The sequence below is a fragment of the Mercenaria mercenaria genome, unplaced genomic scaffold, assembly GCF_021730395.1.
Source record: "Mercenaria mercenaria strain notata unplaced genomic scaffold, MADL_Memer_1 contig_990, whole genome shotgun sequence".
Classification (NCBI taxonomy): Eukaryota; Metazoa; Mollusca; class Bivalvia; order Venerida; family Veneridae; genus Mercenaria; species Mercenaria mercenaria.
The window spans coordinates 1-24,010 of NW_026463910.1; the positions used below are offsets into that span (position 1 = coordinate 1).

The window sequence follows — 24,010 nt, forward strand, 5'->3', positions numbered from 1 at the left end:
GATCCAGTGAAAAAGTAGTTTTATGCAAGAATGTTGTGTTGCTCGTTAATTTGTGTTCCTATTTGAGTATGACATGTAGCCAGACAGTAAATGTGGACAAGCTACTTTACCTCTTGACTCTGGTAATGAGGTTTTAAGTAGCTTTGTTCAGTTACATCAGATATTTGATATTCGCTCTGACAACACAAAAGTTTACACTGTTCTATTTTATTCTGATATCAATTCGAAAACATCAGGAAACGGCGTAATTTCGGGGAAAATTATTTATTTAATGATTGTTTATTTTGCAAACTGGCATGTAAAATAATTGTTCCACTATAAGCAAGATCTATCGGTTTTTAGCGTGATGTGAGGGTATCTTTTGTTGCGTTCCTGATCATTGTAAACGATGGAACCGAACGAACTGAATCATACGTGTTAGTCTTTAGCAATTACTTCTTGCAGTTAAAAATGTTACTTGTGTTTTTTTTTTTTATATATAAAAAAATCCACAAATGTTCACTAATATCCTCTAGAATGTCCATAAATACCTGACCTGTTCACTAACTGCCTGCAATATCATGACCTACATTTCATCTCTCATATTGATAACCGTTGTGTTTTCAGAGTCCACTGAATACCGAAGGTTGAGGTTATACTCATTTATAATAAAGTTCTATGTCGTTGAGAAGTAAACACGGCTTCACTGCACCAGAAAAGCCTTAATTGTTCATTAAGACCCGAACCCGCTCTGGTTAAAATCAAGCACTTAGGTGTGGTTGCACCTCAAAATGTTGACTTTTTATTTTCCATGTTTTAAAAAGGGAAATTTCAACCCAAGTAGGTATGGTGCATTTAGTCACATTGTCACGTTTGTTGCCATTATAATGATCTGTCCTACCCAATGAAATTTTATATATGATAATTTATCTCACTATGTGTACATAATATGCTGAAGTGTGTTACAATTTTTTGCACATATCTTGCAGAATAACTAAAATATCCCAAAGAAGAAAAGCCTGAAAAGAGTGCCGAGGAGAGGGGTCTGTTAATAAGAAGATTCGTTCACACTTATATTGGTAAGTTTTACATCCCTATTTCTCCGTCTCTTATAAGGGTTGATTCTTCAGAATTTACAAGCAGAGACTCACTGTTTGCTAGACATTACAAAACTATATTTGTGTGTGCCAACATCTATGGTAACAATCCTTCTGTTGTAGGCCACCTATGTAAGAGACATACCTTGACACTGTCTTTAATTTAAACAACTTAAAAAGTTCAATTTATATATTGATTAAAATGCATTGATCTATACTACAGCAGTTCCCAAAAGTTCAATTTAAGTGGCAGTAACTTACCAGTAAAATTAGTGAAATAAGACATGTTGAAATATTGTTTAACCTTCATTTAGAAATTATTGTTCTACAATTTGTGGGTGGATGTTTATTTATTAAAGACTGGTTTCAAGGAGTTTGGTATCATTTAACCTTGTTTAGAGTCGGTCAAAAAATGTAGAACATATTCGATTAAATTTAGAACAGTGAGATTCGTTTTTGTTTAAAATACGTTATGTGTACGTTTCGAAAGAATAGAAAGAATAGAAAGACAATAAAGATGAAACAAGGAATTGTGTTCGTTGTGTACAAAATAGAGGGTTCTTATGGAACCTATAAAACATTATGGTAGCAGAGCGAGGTTTCTAATTCGTTTCAGGACAGTATTTCGCTACAGAATTGGACAGTTGTGTAGAATTGTGTATAGTTGAATTTCGGATAAAAAGTTCGGATATAGAACTATAGTTTCAAGTGTAAAATGGAAGAGCCTACACACATCATGGATGAAATTTTAGACTTAAAGCTTAAGAAATCTAAAGTGAAGACAGCGTTTACAAAGACCAAAAGTAAACTTTTGAATGCAGTAGAGGTAGAATTGATTGATAAAGAATTAGTCAAGGGAATTAGAAGTCAACTGGATTCGGTGATAGATGAGGCAGTAGTTGTTTTGGAGGAACTTTGTAATATGTATAAAGAAAACAAAGACTATGAAAATGCAAATAAAGTAACTGAAGAGATTGAGCTATTGAACAAAATATACAGTGAGACTACACAGACAGTGTATGATAAATTAATGACACAACAGAGTACAAGTTCAGTTAATGATGAATCAACTGAAAATTTAGAAAAAGACCTATGGCGACAAATGAAACGTGTTGGTATTCCGGTGTTTTATGGTGACAAACGGAAATATGAAACTTGGAAGGCTGCATTTATGGCGTGCATCGATAAAGCACCAGCGACGCCAGAGTATAAATTGCTACAGTTACGTCAGTATTTGAAAGGCGAAGCATTACAAGCCATAGATGATTTAGGACATTCTGTTGAAGCATACAGTGCTGCTAAAGACCGATTAGAAAGAAAGTTCGGTGGTGAACGTAGAAAGTTAATGCGGTTTCTTGATGATATTGATAAATTTCCATCATTAAAAAGTGAAGATCCGAAGATAGTAGAAAAATTCGCTGACCTGCTTGATGTAGCTGTTATTAATTTGAAAGAGGCTAACCGTGAAGAGGATCTCGGGGACGGTTGGTTCATTGTATTTATCATTACAAAGAAAATTACCGGAAAAAATGTTAAGTAGGTTTCATCGTTGGCTTTATGAAACAAAGGAAGAAGAATCTGTTGAAACATTAAGAAATTGGATTAATCAAGAATCAAAGTACTTGTCAATAGCTTCAGAATCAAAGCACGGTCTAGCAAGCAGTGACAGACCAAGAAACAGTAACAAATCCTTTTTTGCTGACAATAAGCATAAGCAAAAGTTAAAGAAAGACTGTAAAGTTTGCAAATCAGACTTGCATAATGTCTGGGAATGTGAAATTTTCAAATCTATGGATATTACGAATAGGCGGAAGAAAGCAAGAGATGTAGGATTGTGTTTTATGTGTTTACGAGACAACCACCGAGGAAATAATTGTAAGAACTTTCGAGTTTGCGGTACCAACGGCTGTACAAAAAATCATCATAAACTCTTACATTGCCAGCAGTCACCTTTGAATAGTAACGCGCAAAAATCTATTACGAAAAATGGAGATACATTCGGTGAACCAAAGCAGCAACAACAACAAGGATTCTTCACAAGAAAAAGTCAAATAGCTTTACGTACTGTTCCAGTAGTAGTGTACACAGAAAATTCTAGAAAAATCTTGATAAATGCATTACTAGAGGGCGGAAGCACGAAAACGTATATCAATCAAAGCCTTGCTGGAGAACTGGGACTTCAAGGAAAAATTGAGACAGTCCAGGTGAATACATTGAATGATAAAGTTCAAACTTTTGAAACAATGTCAGTGAGTTTAACTGTTAAAAGTCTATATGGGCAGTCACAGACGGAGATGGATGCATTAGTATTAGACAATGTGATAGGATCGTTACAGACAGTTAACTGGAATAAATACATAAACAAATGGGAGCACTTAAAGGGAATTAATTTTCCATTCATTGATCAGAATAGAGCTGTTGATATGTTAATAGGACTGGACTATGCTACGTTACATTCTTCGTTACACGAAATTCGCGGAAAGGCTGGAGAACCAGTTGCACGGTTGACTCCTTTGGGTTGTGTGGGGCAGCTAGATAACGATCCACAACAAATAAGTCTGTTCTCAACATACTTTGTTAATGAACCAGATGATTTAGACCAAATGTTGAAAGGTTTCTGGGAAATTGACAATTCAGGTCTGACAATAAAAGAACAACCGTTAACACAGATAGAACAAAAGGTTTTGAAAGAAAGTGAAAAGGACATGAAGGTTGAAGACGGTCGTTATGAGGTGAAAATTCCGTGGAAAACAGATCCAAGTAACATTCCAAATGATTATGAAATGGCCGTCAAACGTTTGCAACATACCGAGAAAAGGTTGAAAAAAGAACCAAATATTGAGATTGCGTACACAGAGACTATAGAAAACTATGTGAATAAAGGATACATACATAAAGTACCCCAAGATGAAACAGATCCAGTAAATAAGTGGTACTTTCCTCACTTTCCAGTAGTACGGCTTGAAAAAGAGACAACCAAAGTAAGAATAGTCTTTGATGCATCGGCAAAATACAACGGAGTGTGTCTGAATGATTTTATTCAAACAGGTCCCAAGCTACAGAATGAACTTTTCGATGTATTACTTCGATTTCGTAAATATGACATTGCTCTGGTTTGCGACATAAGTGAAATGTATTTAAGAGTCGGAATTCACGAAACAAACATAATATTTCATAGATTTTTATGGGACTCTTGCGAATATGAGTTTAGTACTCTAGTGTTTGGTGTTAAAGCGTCACCCTTTCTAGCACACAACTGGTTGCACAGACAAACGCGAAACTGAATGAAAAAAGTTATCCATTAGCAGCTGAAACGGTTCTTTAGTCAACCTATATGGAGGATTCTATGGACTCTATGCCTACAGAAGAATCAGCATTAGAACTGTATGAACAACTATCTGCATTATGGTTGAAAGCCGGTATGTGCGCAAGAAAGTGGCTTTCAAATTCACGTATCGTATTAGAAAATATACCGCAGAAAGAAAGAGCCAAGGAGGTAAACCTAGACACAAGTTACTTACCGACCACAAAAGCCTTGGGAGTGACATGGCAAGCTGAGGAAGACGTCTTTACATTTAAACTGAATAAAAATGTTAGCTCAGTACCAACAGTCAGAAAAAGAAACCTACTGAAAAGAGTCGCTAGCCTATTCGATCCGCTAGGTTTTCTCTCCCCTTACATTGTTAAAGGTAAAATACTCCTGCAGCAGTTTTGGTTAGGAAGATATGATTGGGACGATAGAGTAAGCAGTAACTTGACTGACAAAACTATGGAATGGCTGGATGATCTACCTGTATTAAATAAGGTCATTATACCGCGAAGTTTATCGTTTAACGACTCGAAAAATCCATCACTGAACGTCTTCGTTGAAGAAGCATATGGAACAGCTGTCTTTATGAGATCTAAAAATCAAGATGATGACATTAGTGTGAAATTTGTGTGCAGCAAGACCAGAGTTTCACCCCTCACTGCTGTTAACATTCCTCGTCTTGAGCTTATGGCAGCGGTTTTAGGACTTCGTCTAGCACTAACTGTTACAAAAGCAATTGTAATGAGCATGATTAAAGTTACGTTCTGGACAGATAGTGCTAACGTTATTCATTGGATAAGCAATGAAAGTAGACGATTCAAGCCTTTTGTGGCACATAGAATTGGAGAAATACATACATATAGCGCGCCTAAACAGTGGCGGTATGTTTCAACTACTGATAATCCAGCAGATATAGCGTCAAGGAGAACAACTGCGGAAGATCTCGTACAGAACACACTATGGTGGAACGGTCCACAGTTTTTACATAAAGATGAAAGACATTAGCCTGTCAATATTATTGGTCAAAGTGATGTAACGGAATGTGAATTCAAGAAAAAGTGAAAGGTAGATGAAAGCCCTGAAATTGACACATATTTTGTAGGTGACGTTACAACAGAAGATCTTTTAGATCCAGAGAGATTCTCTGATTGGTCGCGTCTTCTTAGAGTAACAGCATGGGTCAAAAGATTTGCAGACAACTTTAGGAATACAAATGACAGAAACAAGAACAGTGTATTGACAGTGAAAGAATTACAAGAAGCAGAGAACTTGTTGATACATAAAGCGCAAGTAAAACAGTATCCAGAAGAATACTCGAGCATAGTTAAAGGTCAACCAATACCAAGAAACAGTAAACTGATTCCGTTGAATGTAAAAATAGACGAACAAGGTATGATGAGGTGTGATACAAGACTAACGCATGCAAGATTTTTGCCATATGATGTAAGATATCCAATTATATTACCGCGTAAAAGTCCTGTAACAAGACTGCTTGTAAAGAGCTTCCATGAAGAAGGGAATCATTATGGTACAAATCAAACACTGGCAGCAATGTCTTCGAGATACTGGTTTAATTTTGTGCTTATGTAGTATGCATTTCGTAAATTCTTCCTACGTATAAGAATTGATAATGCGAGTATATTCGCGGATCTTACGTATGGTAAAATTAACTGACCTGAATTTTACTATACAATTTAATGCAGAAAAATCTCTGAAACTTCGTTTTATACTCCTATTCCAGTTAACATGGAGAGAGAGAGAGAGAGAGAGAGAGAGAGAGAGTATATAGTTTTCTCGTCTCAATTTTTTCAAAATAATATTTAATATTTAACATCATTACAGAGATTTTAGTATATTTTAGAGACAAACGCTAACCCTATTTACACAAGGGAAGCGATATTTTTATAGAGTGAAATGTTTGAGTGAACACAGTTTAACAGTCATAATCCTGTCCATGTTATACCAGTGAAATAGAAAAGTAAGCCATCTATGTAACCTGCTAAACATAATAACACAGTCATGCATCTAACAGTCCTGAAATTCTTTTCTTCGATTTTCTCATATTTCATGATATGTTTCCCATACTTTTACGCATATATACGGGTAGTAGAGATCATTCTCTTTCCAGATATAACTTTCTCAAAAAAATTTACCTTTTGAAATTATGTTGGTCTTAATTTCACCATAAAAATGTCAAACTTTCCCCCAAGGCAGTAAATGATTTGATCTTTACAACATGTTTTTTTATGACCCAACTGGGGGGGGGGGGGGGGGGGTTGAGGGGGATGCATATAGATTTGCCGTTGTCCGTCCGTCCGTCCTTCTGTCCGTCCACCCTTCCGTCCTTCCGAGAATATTGTGTCACGCCTAGCTCCAAAAGTGTTTGACATAGAGTCATAAAACTCTACAGGAATCTTGCCCAGCATGTGTAGTTTTGTACCTGGGGTTTCGCGTCCGAATTCATTCAGTCATGTAGGAGTTATGACCCCTTACTTTGTAAACATTGATCATTTTAGTGTTGTGTCGCGCCTACCTCCAAAAGTATTTGACGTAGAGTCACAAAACTTTACAAGAATGTTGGTCAGCATGTGTAGTTGTGCAACTAGGGTTTCGCGTCCGGATTTATCCAGTCATGTAGGAGTTATGACCCCTGATTTATTAAAAGAATGGACATTTTAATGTTGTGTCGTGCGTAGCTCCAAAAATATTTGACCTAGAGTCATCAAAGTTTAAAGGAATGTTGGTCAGCATGTGCAGTTGTGCACCTGGGGTTTTGCGTTCGGATTCATTAAGTCGTGTAGGAGTTATTGCCCCTGAATTAGTTAAAAATTGGTCATTTTAATGTTGTGTTGCACGTAGCTCCAAAAGTATTTGAATTAGTGTTACCAAAATTTACAGGAATGTTGGTCAGCATGTGCAGTTGAGCACCTGGATATTGTAGGAGTTACGGCCCCTGACCTGACCCTGCTGTAGAAAATGTTCGCTCTTCCGAATTGGTACGCATTTTGCCATATTTTTTTCTGGTCTATGCTAGAAGTAACTGGTTTGGATAAATTATCTCTACCAATAATTATTTATAATGCAAGTTTGAATCCTTGCAAAATCTCGCGTTTGTAAAATTCATCTAATTACATATATGTTACTAAATGTTGGTTTGTCCGTTTTTCATAATTAATTATTTTCATTAGAGGTAATGGAAAGTGCGGCACCACTCACGCCCCCTTTCCTGGATTTACATTTAACTACTTTACATAATTACTTATTGGACTCAATGAAAAGATAACGGAGACAATACAGATATGGTTATCTTTAGTCAGGTCAAGAAATATTGAGGGAAAAAGAGCTATGATATTTGTGGAGGCCGTTTGAATAATGTGCTGTTTTGTGATCAGGGAAATTCATATTTCTTATTAGTTTCTAAGTGTATGATTCCTATAACATGCACAATATAGGTTTTTTCTTAACATCACAGACTTATTGAAATTTGACATTTACTGGGTTCAAAATTATGATTTATCAACGATAAAACGTTACAAGTTGTTATCTCTCTACAAAATCTTTTTAAAAACACCTTCGACACAGGGTTTGATTTTCTTTTGAATATCTTAAAGCCAAACGTCTGCAGGTTTTTAAGCACATCTAATTGTTCATTCTTTGAAACAAAACCCCAGTTATTTCGAGAGAATGTTTTAAATCCAGTTGTCTTGTTAATCTGTAGTCCAAAATGAACTTCTATGGCAAGTTGTTTTACACACTCAAACTGTTGAGACAGCAGTATGTCCGGAAGAACTTTCCATTCCCATCCTTCTATATCTATCTTCAGAATATCGATTGTTTTCTATAAAATATATCATAATAAATGCATCAATTTTATCATTTAAATATGCAAAAAGCTCTCTTTTATAATTTAGTTAAATGTGAACGTGACTTTAATGCTATTGAAAATATAAAGGAGTGACTGCAATATGTATAATTATTCTATACCTATTTTATCTATCCAATCGCGAACATTCATTTGCAACACGTGACCGTACAATATATTACGGTAGTTTGATGCACGTGCGTGCAAAAATACTGTATTTTCTGTATTTGGACGCAAGAGCGTACAAAAAAATCCTGTATTTTCTGTATTTGGACGGTTCAACAGTCCCATGTTAAACATAAGATAAAACCCGAAACGCGTGAAAATGTTCCGAATGTAAATCGGATTAAGTAGGCGCTCTATGTACAGAGTTTGATTATGCGTCTTGAAATCTGGATTTACTTTGAGATTTTTTTTTTTAACACACAAAAACGATTCAGGGGATAACAATGCTATTTAATTTAGATATTAAAACTTTCGTTGATAATCAAAAACTTAAAAACACTGTAAAAAGGATCATCAGATATAGGAATATTTGTAAAGTCGCTAAAGAAGTCGTTCCGGACGAAACCTAGAAATTGGTTTCAGCCATGACTAGCTACCTCAGCAGTTTTTATTTAACGGTTAAGAAACAAAATGGAGAAGATTATGAATGGCAGCGGACGGGCGGTCAGCATCCAAAACATGTCTGCTTTATAATTCAGTTTTTGTCGGATCTTCACCAAACTTGCTGACAATGTGTGTGGGCATTACATCTCGGCCAATTTCGATAACCAGCCAAATTGTACCAGGCACTCTTTGATTACAGTCCTTGAATTACTCGAAAAAACGGGGAATTTAGCCTTGTCTGCTCTTTTAAATCGAACAGCTTTCATCCGCTCGTCACCAAACTTGCTGACAATGTTTGCGGGCATAATATCTCAGCCAAGTATTATTGCCACACAAATCGCCAAATGGCTGTTGTAGGGAGGTTGCACCATATACATTTTTAATGATGATACGCAGAAACAACAACATTCAATGAATTAAGTATACTACTTATGAAATGAAATAAATATAGAATAAAAAGGTTCTTTAAAGTCTAACATTGTTCTGTATATATATTTAATATATATTTGCACTCATACCAAGCTGGGAAAACTTGAACAGGCAGGAATACAATATTCATTGAAACATTTTTAATTTAAACTATTATTATAGTAAGATAAAATAGATATAGAATAAAAAGGTTATTTAACATTGTACTGTACAATAAGAGATATATTTTGACTCGTACCCAGCTGAGAAAACCATATTGAACTCGCCTAGCGGATCGTCCAATATGGTTTTCTCAGCTGGGTACTCGTCCAAATATATCTCCGTATTGTACAGAACAATGTTAAATAACCTAATATCATTTCATTCTGCAATATAAACACAATCATGCTATGAAACTAATTTCTTACGAATTGAAATTTATAGTAATAGTAAAGGGCATTTATGGCCAAAATGCCAAATAAAGGAAAAAACTCGCAAAGAATTGACTTTTTTGTGTAAGTATTATACAAGATGTATGCAACAACTTATAAAAAGTATAGAAAAGTATCATGATGCAAAATGTCTATTTTTGGGGTTAAAATGTTTAAAATATTAATGAAACTGCGGATTTCTGGAATCGGCTGATAACAACTGATTTATGCATCTTACGAGGTCCAACTTTGGCACTACATTCGATTACTATATTGTGCAAAATGTAAACTAATTAGAAACAAAGAAGAAAACAAAATGGCGTCCTAATTCCAATATGGCCGCCATAAAAACGACATTTAAACCAGAATTGTCGATTTTATGTCAAATTGTCTCATAATAATTGATTCATTGCTTTTACATATAATAAGCTGGTTATTGTTAGTAACAGTATGTAGTTTACCTAAGATGGAAAACATACTGCCAGCAGATTCAATATGTGGCAATAGTGAAGTATGCAGATAAAATTGCCGAGTCATATGGCAGTAGAAATTGTATTAAAACAGCGATAACTTCCTTATTTATTAAAAAATATATGAGTATGGGTACTTTTCTTTCTTAGTAATATCATTTCCCATATGATAATCATGGTTTTGAGGCAAAATTACATTAAAAGGTGTTTTCAGTTAATTTTCTTTTTCAATAAATAGGATATTTATGGCACGAAAAATATGGTAGATTCAAATAGTCCTCAGCCTTTTTCTTCAATTTGTTTGTTCTGTAGAGCTATTTTCCTTATATTTTGCAACTAATTTTCTGAAATGACATGAAAGATCTATGCTTGACATGTAGGTAGCATTTTCACAATGAAATAATGACATGACAGAATTTGTCATGGAAACTTATATCATACACCACCACTACATAACCATACACGTGAGTGTCCAAGTTTTTTCATTATGGACGAAAGCCTCTGCATTTCCCAACCGTCATCATTAGTAAAATCTTTATCGGCTATCCCAATTAGATGGAAATGCACTCCCGATGGGATTTTATTTTCTTTTCTTAACTCCTTGGGGCCGAAATGCGACTAAAGGCGCTATATTTTCTACCCCTGTAGCGTCGATATCCGACTATACGCGCGTTATCAGGACTCCCCAGGACGGCGATTGACGAGTATAGTAGCGGCACCGAGATCATGCTGATTGCGTGACATTCTCGTTAATTTTTGATAATCCTGATAAAAGCAAAATTATTTTGCATACCGGCTATTATTTCTTAGATGCTATAATTATTAATTATGCTAATAATTAGTTTCCTTGTTAAAATAAATGTTTGTAAATATTCGATAAAGGAAATAAAAAAGACAAACTCCGCTGTGTTTCGTTCATACTGTATTTCAAAAGATTAAAATAATGTCGGCTGCCCGAGATTATTCTTACATTGAAGAAAACATTTAGTATCATGCTGATTTTGACGTATCAGTCCGTCGGATGATGATTCCGACGATGAAATTTCATTATCAGAGAAATGAATGGTCGGAAAATGTTAACTTTTAGAAAGCTGAAATATTCGTACACTTACATCGCATTAAATTCAAGTGGATAAAAATAACACAGTAAAACATACTTCATACATAAAAATGTGTGTAAATAAACGCTTTCTGTAAATTTAATAATTCTTCAAAGATAGGTGTAAATATTACAACTTAACTGTCTCAGTGCGTGTCACACAACGTTTGTGTACATGTTTAGAAATAAATTATACATCAAAATAAACCATCGATATTCACACAATTTAAAATGGGTGTTAATTTTGAGTAATGCTGATGTAAATACTCTGTGTTAATAATGTATTTCTATTTATTGCAATTTAATGTGTTTACATGTGCAAAAGTAATAAAATCGGAAATGTTCAAATTTTTATTAAACGCAGTAGGTGTGTAAAAATGATGAATGTTTCGAAGTGAAATTATAATTCTATTTGGATATAACTTACGGACGAAAGTGGATAAATATAAATATTTGTTCAAACTTGGAAGATTTTATAAGTATAGTTTAATTTACACCCATGTTAATAATATTTCCATTCATGATTTCAATTGACTGCAGAAATAAATGATTTTTTTAAAGATCTTTAACTACAGGTTTAACCATGTCCTCAGTAAAGTAGCATGGGAGGTTCCAGATATTTAATGTAATACAAGAATGAAAAGACCAGACATTAAAAATAATTACCACACCCTGATTATCCGTACTATGGTAGAACATTATAGAACACCATAAGATATAAACAACTCCTCAGGATGTCTCAAACATAGGTCAAAAACAATGAGTTAACAAAAGAGACTTAGGGGTAAAGACATGCTCATTTACTGAAAAGTGATGGAATGTTTATGATAATGTGCAGTCTCCATGATTGTGAAAATTACACAAGGCTAACAGTTACAGTGTTGAAAGAGATTAGCATAGTTAGATTTCAGTTACATTGTCGGTATTATTTCTAAATTCTTGATAATCAGGACATAAATTTATTTAAAGCCATAATCCACAAATGTTTAATGTCCAAACTGGTAATATTTTGTTGTTAAGAAATAATTGATACAACTTTTCATTTTACAACATAATGCAATTGAAACATATATAATGAATGATAAAAGGCTTCAAATATGTCATATTTAAATTATAACACATACTAAATAACATTCACTTTTATAAATTGCAGAGTACTTGGTTCAAATCCTGCATAAGACATCTGGTATGTTATCGTTGTCCTTGATATCCTGAATATCCAAGATAAACTCTTGGAATAAAAGACTCCATCTAAAAAAAATCTCTAATTTTACATTCATGAAAGTTAGAGGAGGATCATGGTCTCTAAAGACAACAATAGGGTTCATTGCCGCATTTAGATATAATTCAAAGTGCTGAATTGCCATAATAAGATACTCTTTTTTCAATAGTATATAAATTGCCTGAACTTCTTTGAGAAATAACAGACAGAATTCCCGAGTTGTCATCTTGTAAAAATACCAAACCAGCACCAATGTAACTAGCATCTACTTCTAACGTAAATGATTTTTTTTTTTTTTTTTTTTTTTTTTTTAATTTATGCCCAAAGAACTGGTGCACTCTATGGCCTTAATTCTTTTTAATGATTGTTGACGTTTATAATTCCGGAATTCAAAACGAATTGGACCATTATGTGATTTTTTTTTCGTTTTAATTCAATATCATCTATTGCAAAAATTAAAAAAAAACCAAATGTTTTTTATGCAAATCATGCAAGAACAGAATTATACTTTATGTAACAGAATTGAAAATTCTGAATCAAATAGAAAAGCACTGTAGTATAATAAAGAGTGAAGATATACATGCAATTTCAAGAAATAACTTGCGAATTTATATATTTAGTGATGAATCGACTAAAAATACATGGACACATAATAAAAATTGAGATTTTTTTTCGATTGCCTCCAGGTAAAATATTATTTTGTGTAAATTGTTTCCTTTTTTTTTTTTTTTTGGTTGAAATTGTTAGAAGAACTTAAAAAACTTTGACAGCAGTCCAGTCGTTAGTACTGTTACAAACGTAAACAATACACCACACGGCATACAATACTATCAGGCTGAGAGCGCATTTCTACGATCCTGGGCATACATGGCTATGATCACTCGACGCATAAATACAATATGCGATACTCAATAAGAATTGCAACAAACGCAAAAATTCGATCTGCGTACGTAATGAGTTAAAGTCTTCAGATAACATTAGCTGCCTCAGCTTTTCATAACAAGTTCCTATGTTCTTTGATGCACACAACCTATCAAATAACTGCTCTTTAACACGGGCGAAGTGGTTTTAAATGAATACATGTAAGCCTGAGAACATATCGCCATATGGTCATCCAGTTTTATAACATAGATGCCCATACTCAGTAGATGACCACTGTAGTGTTTTGGCAGATAGGTCAAAGTTCAAATTCAAACCATATTAAAGATTATTAAAGATTGTTAGTTACATGCCAAGTTATAACCTATTGAGGCATATAAGTTTGTCCTTGTCTTCTGTTGCCATGGTAAGAAACCAGCTTTTTAATTTTGTCTTCTTTAAAAATTTGCAGCTTCAATTGTTTTCCTCTTGAAAATAGTATTTTAGCCTTTGAAAATCAGACGGAAGATATGAGCTCATCAAGTTATTTCAACATTTTTACTACTGTTGTCATGACAATTAATAACTTTCATACATTTTTACATGCAGAAAAATAGTGAAACCAGTTTTATTACACTGTCAGGTAATAAATTTATTTATTTTAAACTGCGACAACAAATGATGAATACTTACTTATCCTATGGAAACATTATCAAACGGATTAACAAACGAACTGTAACCATGACAACTTAATGACTTCTTTTTGCTTTCTTTACAGAAACATTTTTGTTGTCAATTTTAACATTGATCAGCCTTCAAACGTCTAAAAGCCAAAATATGAAAAAAGCTAAATGTTTAGCCCTGTGGTCATATCCTCGAACAGTTAAATGTACACGTTGTATATTTTTAAATAAACTAGGTCGAGAATTCTACCTTTAAAAGTGATTTTAAATCACACATTGAAACGTTAACAAAAAGAAACAAAACAATAAAACATTTTATAAGGAATGTTTAGTTTCAGATTTCCAAAAATGTTACTTCCCTTAGTCAGAGCCGTTTCTTTGACAATAATGTTACTGGGTTCAGCATTTCTGAATAGTCGCGTATGCTTACATTGATACTTTAATCAAATGCTTGCAACATGAATCATTTATCCGTTTGTTTTTCGGATTCTTTAAGTATAGACACCACCCCCTCCCATGCATCATTTTACAACAACACATATGCAAACAATAAAATTTCCCATAAACAAAAGTCCTTGCAAGGTTTAATGATTATATTTGGTCAGTACATGCATTTCGTTAAAACATCACATGTTCTTTCTCATCATCTTAGCGGGGGCCAAAGGTTCACGGCAGTGTATGATTTATCAGGCGTTGTGAAGCGTATCGCCATTTTTGATCTCTTAGTTTGCCAATACTTATTTGATTTGCTCAGTTGTAGGGAGAATAACTTGGCAATATTCCCGCGCCATAATGCACAGACATACATTAAGCATAACCCGTCTGGATATTATTTTACACCCATCAAAATGATATACACAACAACTTACCTAGGATCAAAGGTGTGAACTTCACAGTTGTAGTTCTTTATTACGTCTACTTCGAAATCAAATACAAACCTTGAACTGAAAATGAATGAAATCTAATGAACTACGTACACTATGCGAAACAAATCGCCTCAATAATAAGCTGATCATAACGTATTGACCTTTGTAGCATAACATGATAGATACGAGTTCACACTGGTGAACAATTATTACCCTTTATATTATTTTCTATTTGTGGAAAGGGGTACAGAGTGCTCCAAGGATGTGTCTTTCTACCGAATTTATTTTTTTTCTTCAGTCACCATTTTGGTTAGTTGTGCTTGTTGTTTAATATGTTTGTGGTACACACATATCTTTTTTCTCTAAATTGAACATATAATGAATTCGGTCTCTTTTTACTAGTTTCTTGATTTCAATGCTTACACGGATTATAGTGATATATTTTATATTTACCATTCTTATATGTAATGATTAGAAACTTACCCAAACGAATAAACAATGCATGGGACTCCAGGCATATATTGATAATCTTCACATACGACATATCCAGACTCGCCTTCTGAACCACATAATTTTTATTTATGGCATAAACCCTCCTTTTTATTCACATAGCTGGAGAAGAAACAAGTACATTCATACAAACACGATATGTACTATGACGATCTAAAGAAAATATTGTTTGGTAACTTGTCTTAAGGAACATGAGGGATGCTAAAAGTAATAGGCGTTCTAAATAACGTAAGTAAGCCCTTACTATTGGGGCTTTAATAAAACCCATACTTCAGTGAAACACTAATTATGTTAGATATGAGCAGTTATCAGCATGGAGTTTAACAATCTGAAAACAGTTGTCATAGAAAGTAGGCATCTCTTACCATAATCCCATAGCAGTATTTGTGCGAATGTTTATTATCAAAATATACAAAGGAATACACAGTCATATTAATCTATGAAAATCAGCAAGGACGAACTTACGCAAAATAGAAAACAGTAGTTCACCGTCAGGGAACACATTACACTGGAGTTTAAACTGGTGAAATATTCGTCAGTTCATTTTACAGAAGACGTTTTAAAACACAGAATCGACTGCAAGTACACATATATTTAAGGAAGCATGCGTGAAGTAATTGTTTATGCATTGAACATTTCTCCGTTCAAATGTTAATATTGGCAAAAAATCAATGTTCGCTAACTCAAGCATTTCCATCAGTAAAACAGTCGTGGAAATATCAGAATCATAATGCTGAAAAAAGCAAATATACAGATATAAATATTAGTGAAGTCTCATTGTTATTATTGTGATATACTTACTTGAAATATTCATTGAGTACATTTTCTTCAATAAAACGGGTACTATCAGGTAACGTTAAACATACTTTGATCGCCTAAAATGATTCAAAGTTAAGTAGACGCAATATACATGTAAGAAAAAAAAAACATATTTCATTTGCTAGCACAGATAACATATTCCTTATTGATATTGTCGATCAGTCACATAGGATATACTGAGAATGTCTGCATCTTAAGAAAACACAACAGGACATAAACACAGACGAGAATTATCGGGCTACAATAAGGAATATATAGGGTATTTACTGCATTTTATGCACGTTATTAAGTACGTTTGCGTTTATCACACAAATAAGCAGGAATGAAATATTGATAGAAATTCTAGTAAGACTTTAGTAAAACCACAGAAAATGTCATAAATGTTAAAATTAAAACAAGAACAAAAACCGTCCTTTATTATGGTGTTTTCCACACGTGTTTTATCTTTAATTTGGTGACCGGGTCAACCAAGTAATAAAACTCAAACGTCACGATCCAAGCAACAAGAACGAGGATGATTTCGCAATTTTAGAATACCGTTTGTTACAAATTATGGTAGAATCGCAATATGACAGTGTTTCTACTTTATCAGATTGTAGAGTGACTTGATGTTTTTGTTGAGATTGAAAAGCATGGACCGTGGAAAATAAAACAAGAATTTTAATATTTCATCTGTTAAAGATAATTCAAATACTTATAATTTTGACCGATTGACCTTACACGATTTTGTATGTAACACACTTGAACGCACGATAAGTTCTAGATCAATAAATTAGTTAGTATTAATTAATTAGAGTGTTCCTAAACATTTTAATTTGACAAAATATTTGTGTGTTCAAACACCGCACTTTCAATGAGATAGCACGAAATAAAAAAGGTCTAACGGAATAGGACACCACCACAATTTTCAGGGGGTAGGGTATGGTAACGAAAGCTCTAATGTACACTTTATAGTTACGAGAGAAGTCTCAGAATTACGTTTGATCACTCGTTATGGAACTGCTTGTTGTATGAAATACATATAGGCACAGGAGGCGGGTAGGTAATTTTGACGGAACAACGTCAGCAAAGTTTACTCGACCGATGTTTAACGTTGCTTTCGAAATTGCCTTGATATAATATCTCACTGAAATAGATCGCTGTAGGCACGCAACATAATACCCAATCACATCATATAGAGACTTACAGTAAGCCCTCTTTACACAAGTGAAACAACCGGTTGGTTCAGTGAACACCGTTTGTTCATCATAATCCTGCCCATGTTATATCAGTGCAATGGAACAGTAACCTATCTATGTTAAATGCTATGCATGATAAAATAGTCATGCATCTCACAGTCCTGAAATTGATTTCTTTGTTTTTCTCATATTTCTAGACATTTTTCCATACTTTGACGCATATATATGGGTAGTAGAGATTGTTCTCTGTCCAGCATTAACCTTTTCAACATATTTTACCTCATGAACTTTTGTGGGTTTTGGCTTTTCACAAAAATCGTCTCTTTCTCGACAAATTTCACCACAGAAAATGTCACACTTTCCTAGGGCATTAACTTCTTTTATCTTTACACAGTTATCTATTCAGATTGCTAATCCTTGTGACAATTATGCATGTTTTATCCTGCCTAGAGGTAAAAAGTGCAGAGTTTGCATGAGGTACTAGGTCAATAGCTATCTAAGCCTACCATAAAGTATTAGCGGAGTTGTCTCCATGTTTTCCAAATATTTTACCCGGGATCAGTTTGGTCAGCTTAATTAACATTTTTTTAGAAAATGTTATTTTAATTATTTTTTCAGTCTACGTACTTTGATGCAGTCAACTACACCTATATCTAAAAAGATGGTTCCTACTTGAAGTTTGTATTTTTAGTTCCACTGCCTACATTATATTGACATCAGACTTACACGTCTTAGAACTATACCCTTAATGTTGAACATCAAATGAGGAAGTTACAAGTACATTCTTTTCACTCGTTTGCACGACGCTGCTAGGCATTATCCCACAATCTAAATTGGTGTCCGGTCCCTAAGCTATTGGGCAGATGCATTCATGATTTAACTTGCCCCGCATATAAACAATGTTTAGGTACAAGGAAAGCTTAAATATCGCCTTCAATGTTCCTGTTATCTTTGCTATAAACACTATTTCTAGATAGCTATCTGCTCCAATCCTCACATAAACTAATATTGACCTGAGGCATTATACCCTTTCTTATATTATAAAAATCCATGAATGGATAAGTAGAACTTGAGCCGAATTTAGCCTCTATCTAATGATAATATGTGTGCCGTATTGCTTTTAACATAATTCATATACTTTCGATACAACTGTGTTAATAATGTGACGGATCGCTGTTAATGAAAACTACAAGTTCATTTTATGCAATGCGAAAGAACAGCGCGTACATGACATCGGGTTTAGTAAATAAAATGGGTTAAACAAAAATATCAATTTGTCTTACTGTTAATAGTTACTGTGTAATAGCACCAGAAAATGAAAATAATCCAATAAAATAAATGTCATTTAAATGTTTTTACAAAGAAAGATAATTCTTAAAATGACCAGAGCGTGAATTCTAGTTTGAAAAAAAAAACAAAAAAAAAAATAAACAACAGATACGCCTTTTTGTAGAGGTAAATCTCTATGCTAACTTTATATCTAGCGAGATACAAAGCAAATTAACGAATCATTATCAGAGTAACACAAACGTGATGACTTATGCAATCGTTTTTACATTTGCATAAATATCACCGATGTTTTCCGTTTTTGTGGAAGAACACGATATTATTTTCTGAATATTGTTCTGGCAACTTGTCGTTTCTGTACATGTTAAGGAGCAATATATTTTCAATATACATATTTGTTAAATCCTAGAAAATTAGAGAAATGGTGCGTTTTCATGTATACACTATTTCTGTAAATATTTTGAAAAAGTTTATAAAAAATTTATTAGACTGAAATCAAGATATTGTGATCCTGCATTTTTTTTGCGACATGAAAACAGTGTATTCAACTGGTAAATTATGTACATGTTAGACTTTATGATTCCGAGTATATTCGAATGTATATCGTGTTAAATTCTGCATTGCGAATTGCTTATGTCTAAGATACATCAGAACAAAACATATGTTTCGTTTTAATCTTCAGTCAGACATGCTTTGTCAGGTAGATGAATCAAACAGTGTTGGCCACATTCCACATGCGAATAAACGAGCGCAGTTTAATCGATCAAATGATGACCAAGAGTCTGTTCGTATGATTAAAATCACAACATCTGACAACATTGTTTGTACTTCTATATATACGAGGTGTGTAGCAAAACAAGGTACACTGACATATCATGAACTAATGACCCACTACATTTAGACCAATATGCATGACTCTGTCTGAAATAACCACCGAAATGCATTATATATAAGCTACTTTTTATTGGTTATCCCAGCTTTCAGTAATATATCGTACAGACTGGCGAATATATAGTTACGACCATTTTTATATAATAATGAACATTTTAACTGGCTACATTTTAAAGGAAAACAGACAGCAAATAAGCCGTCGATTGACAATATATATTTATCTTAAGGACACACACACGCACGCACGCACACAGAAAGAGAGAGAGAGAGAGAGAGAGAGAGAGAGAGAGAGAGAGAGATAGAGATTTCTAAAATCAAAGACAAATTACCTCGCATTGACAAGTCGGTTTCTTTTCAGAATTCAATATCCGTGATTTTTTAATTCTTACTTTCATCATATCTTCTTGTGAACTTTCTTGCTGTAAGACCGACGAGTATAACATGTAAAGACAAAATAAAACCAATATTGAAAAAGTTGCAAACCACGAAAATCGTTTAAGGTAACTCGTTTTTAATAAATATCCTTGTATTTGATATGAAGAAAAGTTAAATTTTAAATTTGAGGTGTCTGAAATTTACGCCTTTTCCACACCGTTTGAATATGAATACTAGCAGTTATGTTCCATTGAATACACATAAAACTGACTTGTGACGGTGAGAATCTACAACCAATTATAATGAATTGACATTCTATTGCGCACTGCGATATATAAAATAAAATCAATAATGCCGAGTCAATTTCCTACAAAATGTCGAAACGTACAGACAGCTTTTCTCAATTTAGATCTAAAATAAAATTTTTTCCTCAGAAATAACAATAAGAGAAATTATATGTAAATATCATAATAGAAAAATGAGTTGTAAATAAAAACTAAATTGGAAAAATATATCCTGCACTTCTTATATGAAAAAGCAGTTGGGTTGAAAAAGTATTATCTGGAACAAGTGGAAACCTACCAGTCGCCCTGACAAAAATGTATGTCTTGAAGTCTTGGTTTAATTATTCATTTTCTTTGAACACACGTGAATATTTACGGAAGTTACAAGAAACAAAAATAGAGACATGTGCAAACGTGTTCATGCGGCGGTTAAAGGCTCCTAAAAATGTGATGTTCATATACTTCCTTACAATAGCAAAAATGACAAATATGTTTGTGCACCTGAGCCCATTAGAAATATCTACACATCTGTGTTTATTTTGATACCCACCAAAGTGATGACAACGTATCTGCCATTTTTTACCAAAAAGTATGTATTTACCAAAACTATTCATAAAGATCTGCAATTATTTCATCATTTATCATTCATCAGCAATTATTTATGAACAATTTTATGTTTGCATTATTTACTGTTGTGAAAGAAACCATTAGCATAACTTGAGAGTATACTTAAATAAACGCGGAAACAAAACAATAGCTGATTATTGTTTCTAATATTAGATTACAATGTCAAGGTATACTAATCTGGCAATTTCAGGTTGCATAAACCGGTAACAGAAATGTCATAGAGCATTTTAGTTTTTTCATGTTTAAGCATTAAATGGCCGCCAATTTTCATTTTCCACACCTACTTTATGCTGCAAAAAAATGATGTACTTCTGTATATGCTATATTAAAAAAAATGTTCACGAATGTACAATACTTTAAGTTCTCATTCATGCGTGTCTTTTTACCATGGTAAATCTAGTATCTTTTCCCATGGACAACAGTTCCCATAATTTGGCAATGGGAAGTATTTTCTACGTGTGTCATTTCCAATGGTAAATATATCCGACGGGAAGGAAGTCCGATGGGAATATTTTATATAAAGTAGTCATGTTGATGATTTCCCGAAGGAAAATACTTTATAAGAAATTGAATATTCTTTACTAAATGACACAATAATCCTGAAATTTCGACGTATGATTCGCATGCAGATAATCGGCAGGTTAAGTACGAACGTCCCCGAACTACACATTTTCGGAAGCTACTTTTAGTGCGATAATAAAAAAAAATATAACATCATGAATTTCTGGCCCTGTTTACTGTATCAAAAACATATTTTGTCGTTAATAATAGGTCTTATCTGTCATTTTTAACCCATTTCGCATTATTGGTATGCTTAAGAAGTATCGACCGATCTGCCACAAACGACTTTAGCAAATTCATTATGTTTTGTTGGATATAAAAATAAAGATACTAAATACACTGGAAGTCACCGATACAGCGTATTTACTATTTTTATTATTTATTACTAGGAAGTGCGTAAAATATTAATATAACAACTTGTAATAAACTCTTGCTATTTAACGTAGTTAAAACTGTATATGCCAGACGGTATATCACATAATATGAGCTATATCTGGCAATCAAATATTTATCGTTGTCTGATACTCCTGTTGTGATGGTGGTACTCCTACTGTGCTGGTGGAAACCTCATACATTAATGGTTTCTAGGAACCGGTTTTCTCATTTTACCTGGTAAATATGTTGAAGACTATTTATTGTCCAGTGCTAAAGCATGGATCTGTTGTGTTGCTGCTGCTCATCTTGAATTAATAATGGTATGCAGATTTCACACATTTGCGCTCAGTAATCAGAGACTAGCAAGTTTTTTTTAAACTATGGTTAATATTATACCTCAGATATACAAAAGCCGTTTTGTGTGTATTAATTATTATATTGGATTTTATGCTGCATTTTGTGCATAATAAACCTGCTTATTTTTAATGGACCCTGTTCCAGACTGGAGGTAACGACAAAAACAATCTCTTAGTATTTAGTATTTCAACCTTGGTCAGCCATGGGACAACATAGACTTTCGCAGAATTTATCCCATCCGCCTATCCCAATTTGCAAATGTTGTATATAAACTTTATCAAAAATCTTTGAGCTTCTGCTCATCTGGTTGTCAAGCTCCTGCGTGGTAGATCTGTTTAAGGGAACAGGACAATAGCAGAATGTTGTTTTCCTACGTTCAACACACAAGGCTATGAGATGACTGATCGATAATTCCGTTATGTAATAAAATCTAAGGATTCTTTTGAAGCATATATGTTAACACAAACAATCAAAATGATAACAATTTTCAGTAATCATTTATAAATACTTGAATCACATCACAATCTTTTTATGTCTGACAAGCATGCATTTGTTCTATTACTGAACTATTTTTCAGCAAACTATTTCAAAACTTAATATGACCAGATAATTAGTATCAGGATATTACACTTTTTCAGGGATTTTGGGGTATCCTCCAGGCACATGTAATAATATTCTAATGCCGCCAGAACAATTAATCAAACTACATGAGTTTATTCATTTATTTTACAATCGTAGATAATCAAATTAAAATGATAATTATGCGGGATGTAAATTTAACACGAGTAGTATACGAAATACCGCACCCAAGCCACTTTGACCTCATTTAACCTTTAGTCTTCAGTTCAAGCCAACCAATGCCGACAAATTTCAGCAATTAACCCCCCCCCCCCCCCCCCCCCCCCCCCCCCCCCCCCCAACCACCCAAAAAAAAACAGATTTTCATAGTACTTTATGAAAACCTTTAGTAAATTATGTTTAAACGCTTCTGCTAAATTTTTGCCAAAATCCTGCAACGAGGGCAGCAAAGTGGCAGTCGCTGCCAACTTGGCAAACATTTGGCAAACTTTTTGCAGATTATTTTTATTGATAAAATGTAAAAGTATTTAAATTTATACTGAAAAGTAATTAATAATTATTTGTTCATTTTGTTTTACATTATTAATTTTTAGTATTTTATATAGTAAACCTTACAACGGTACTTTATCTTGTAACATGTTAATGAAAAATAAACAATAGTAACCGCATAATACACTTGTTTTGTCTTGATATTGTATATTATTACATTTTATATCCAAGATGTAATTCATTACTTCTTTTGGTGGTTGACTCCAAATGGGTCAAAGTACAAAGTATTAAAGTAACAAACCCAATGTGTTCTAGGCCCAACAGAGTCGTCCAAATGAATATTCCACATTCTTTATTTAATTTTGTTTTTGGTAAACTATTTCTACTAAACACACCCCTAAAGTTTTTAATTTTTAATTGTTTAACCCATTGTTCAATTTTAAAGTTAGTAATAGGTTTGTTTATATTTTTTATAGGAATTCGTCTGTAAGGTCTCCGTTGAGAATCAATCTGTATACATTTACCGCTTAACAAAGATGTAATCAAAGGTATTCCAAGACTAGCAGCCAACATGCCTAAAAACTCACCGTTTTGTTTTTGTTTTTGTGTTAATTTAATCACTCCAGATCCTACTAGCTGTTTTCTTTGATTAGTTGTAAAATATGGTGATTTCATATTTCTCTTATCATTAGCTACCGAAATCATGCCATTTCCAAGTAACTTACTGACACCAGTACTGGCAAGAACAGAAAGGGCTCCAACGCCTAACGCTCCTAAAGTTTGT

General features: G+C 33.6%; 2 protein-coding genes and 1 long non-coding RNA gene across 3 annotated transcripts; 2 read left to right on the top strand and 1 right to left on the bottom strand.

Annotated features, from left to right (window-relative positions):
- The first annotated feature begins 2,866 nt into the window (after positions 1–2,866).
- Positions 2,867–4,360, top strand: LOC128555057 (uncharacterized). The gene has a single exon (XM_053536413.1). The coding sequence runs from the start codon at positions 2,867–2,869 to the stop codon at positions 4,358–4,360; it is 1,494 nt and encodes a 497-aa protein (XP_053392388.1).
- A 50-nt stretch (positions 4,361–4,410) lies between these two features.
- LOC128555058 (uncharacterized) lies at positions 4,411–5,976 on the top strand. The gene is made up of 2 exons (XM_053536414.1): positions 4,411–5,356; positions 5,489–5,976. The coding sequence occupies exons 1-2, from the start codon at positions 4,411–4,413 to the stop codon at positions 5,974–5,976; spliced, it is 1,434 nt and encodes a 477-aa protein (XP_053392389.1).
- A 1,706-nt stretch (positions 5,977–7,682) lies between these two features.
- On the bottom strand, positions 7,683–10,882 carry LOC128555059 (uncharacterized). Its single transcript, XR_008369775.1, has 2 exons — positions 10,629–10,882; positions 7,683–8,224 (listed from the first exon to the last, which is right to left on the bottom strand). It is a non-coding gene; the product is annotated as an uncharacterized LOC128555059 (long non-coding RNA).
- Between the last annotated feature and the right edge of the window lie 13,128 nt (positions 10,883–24,010).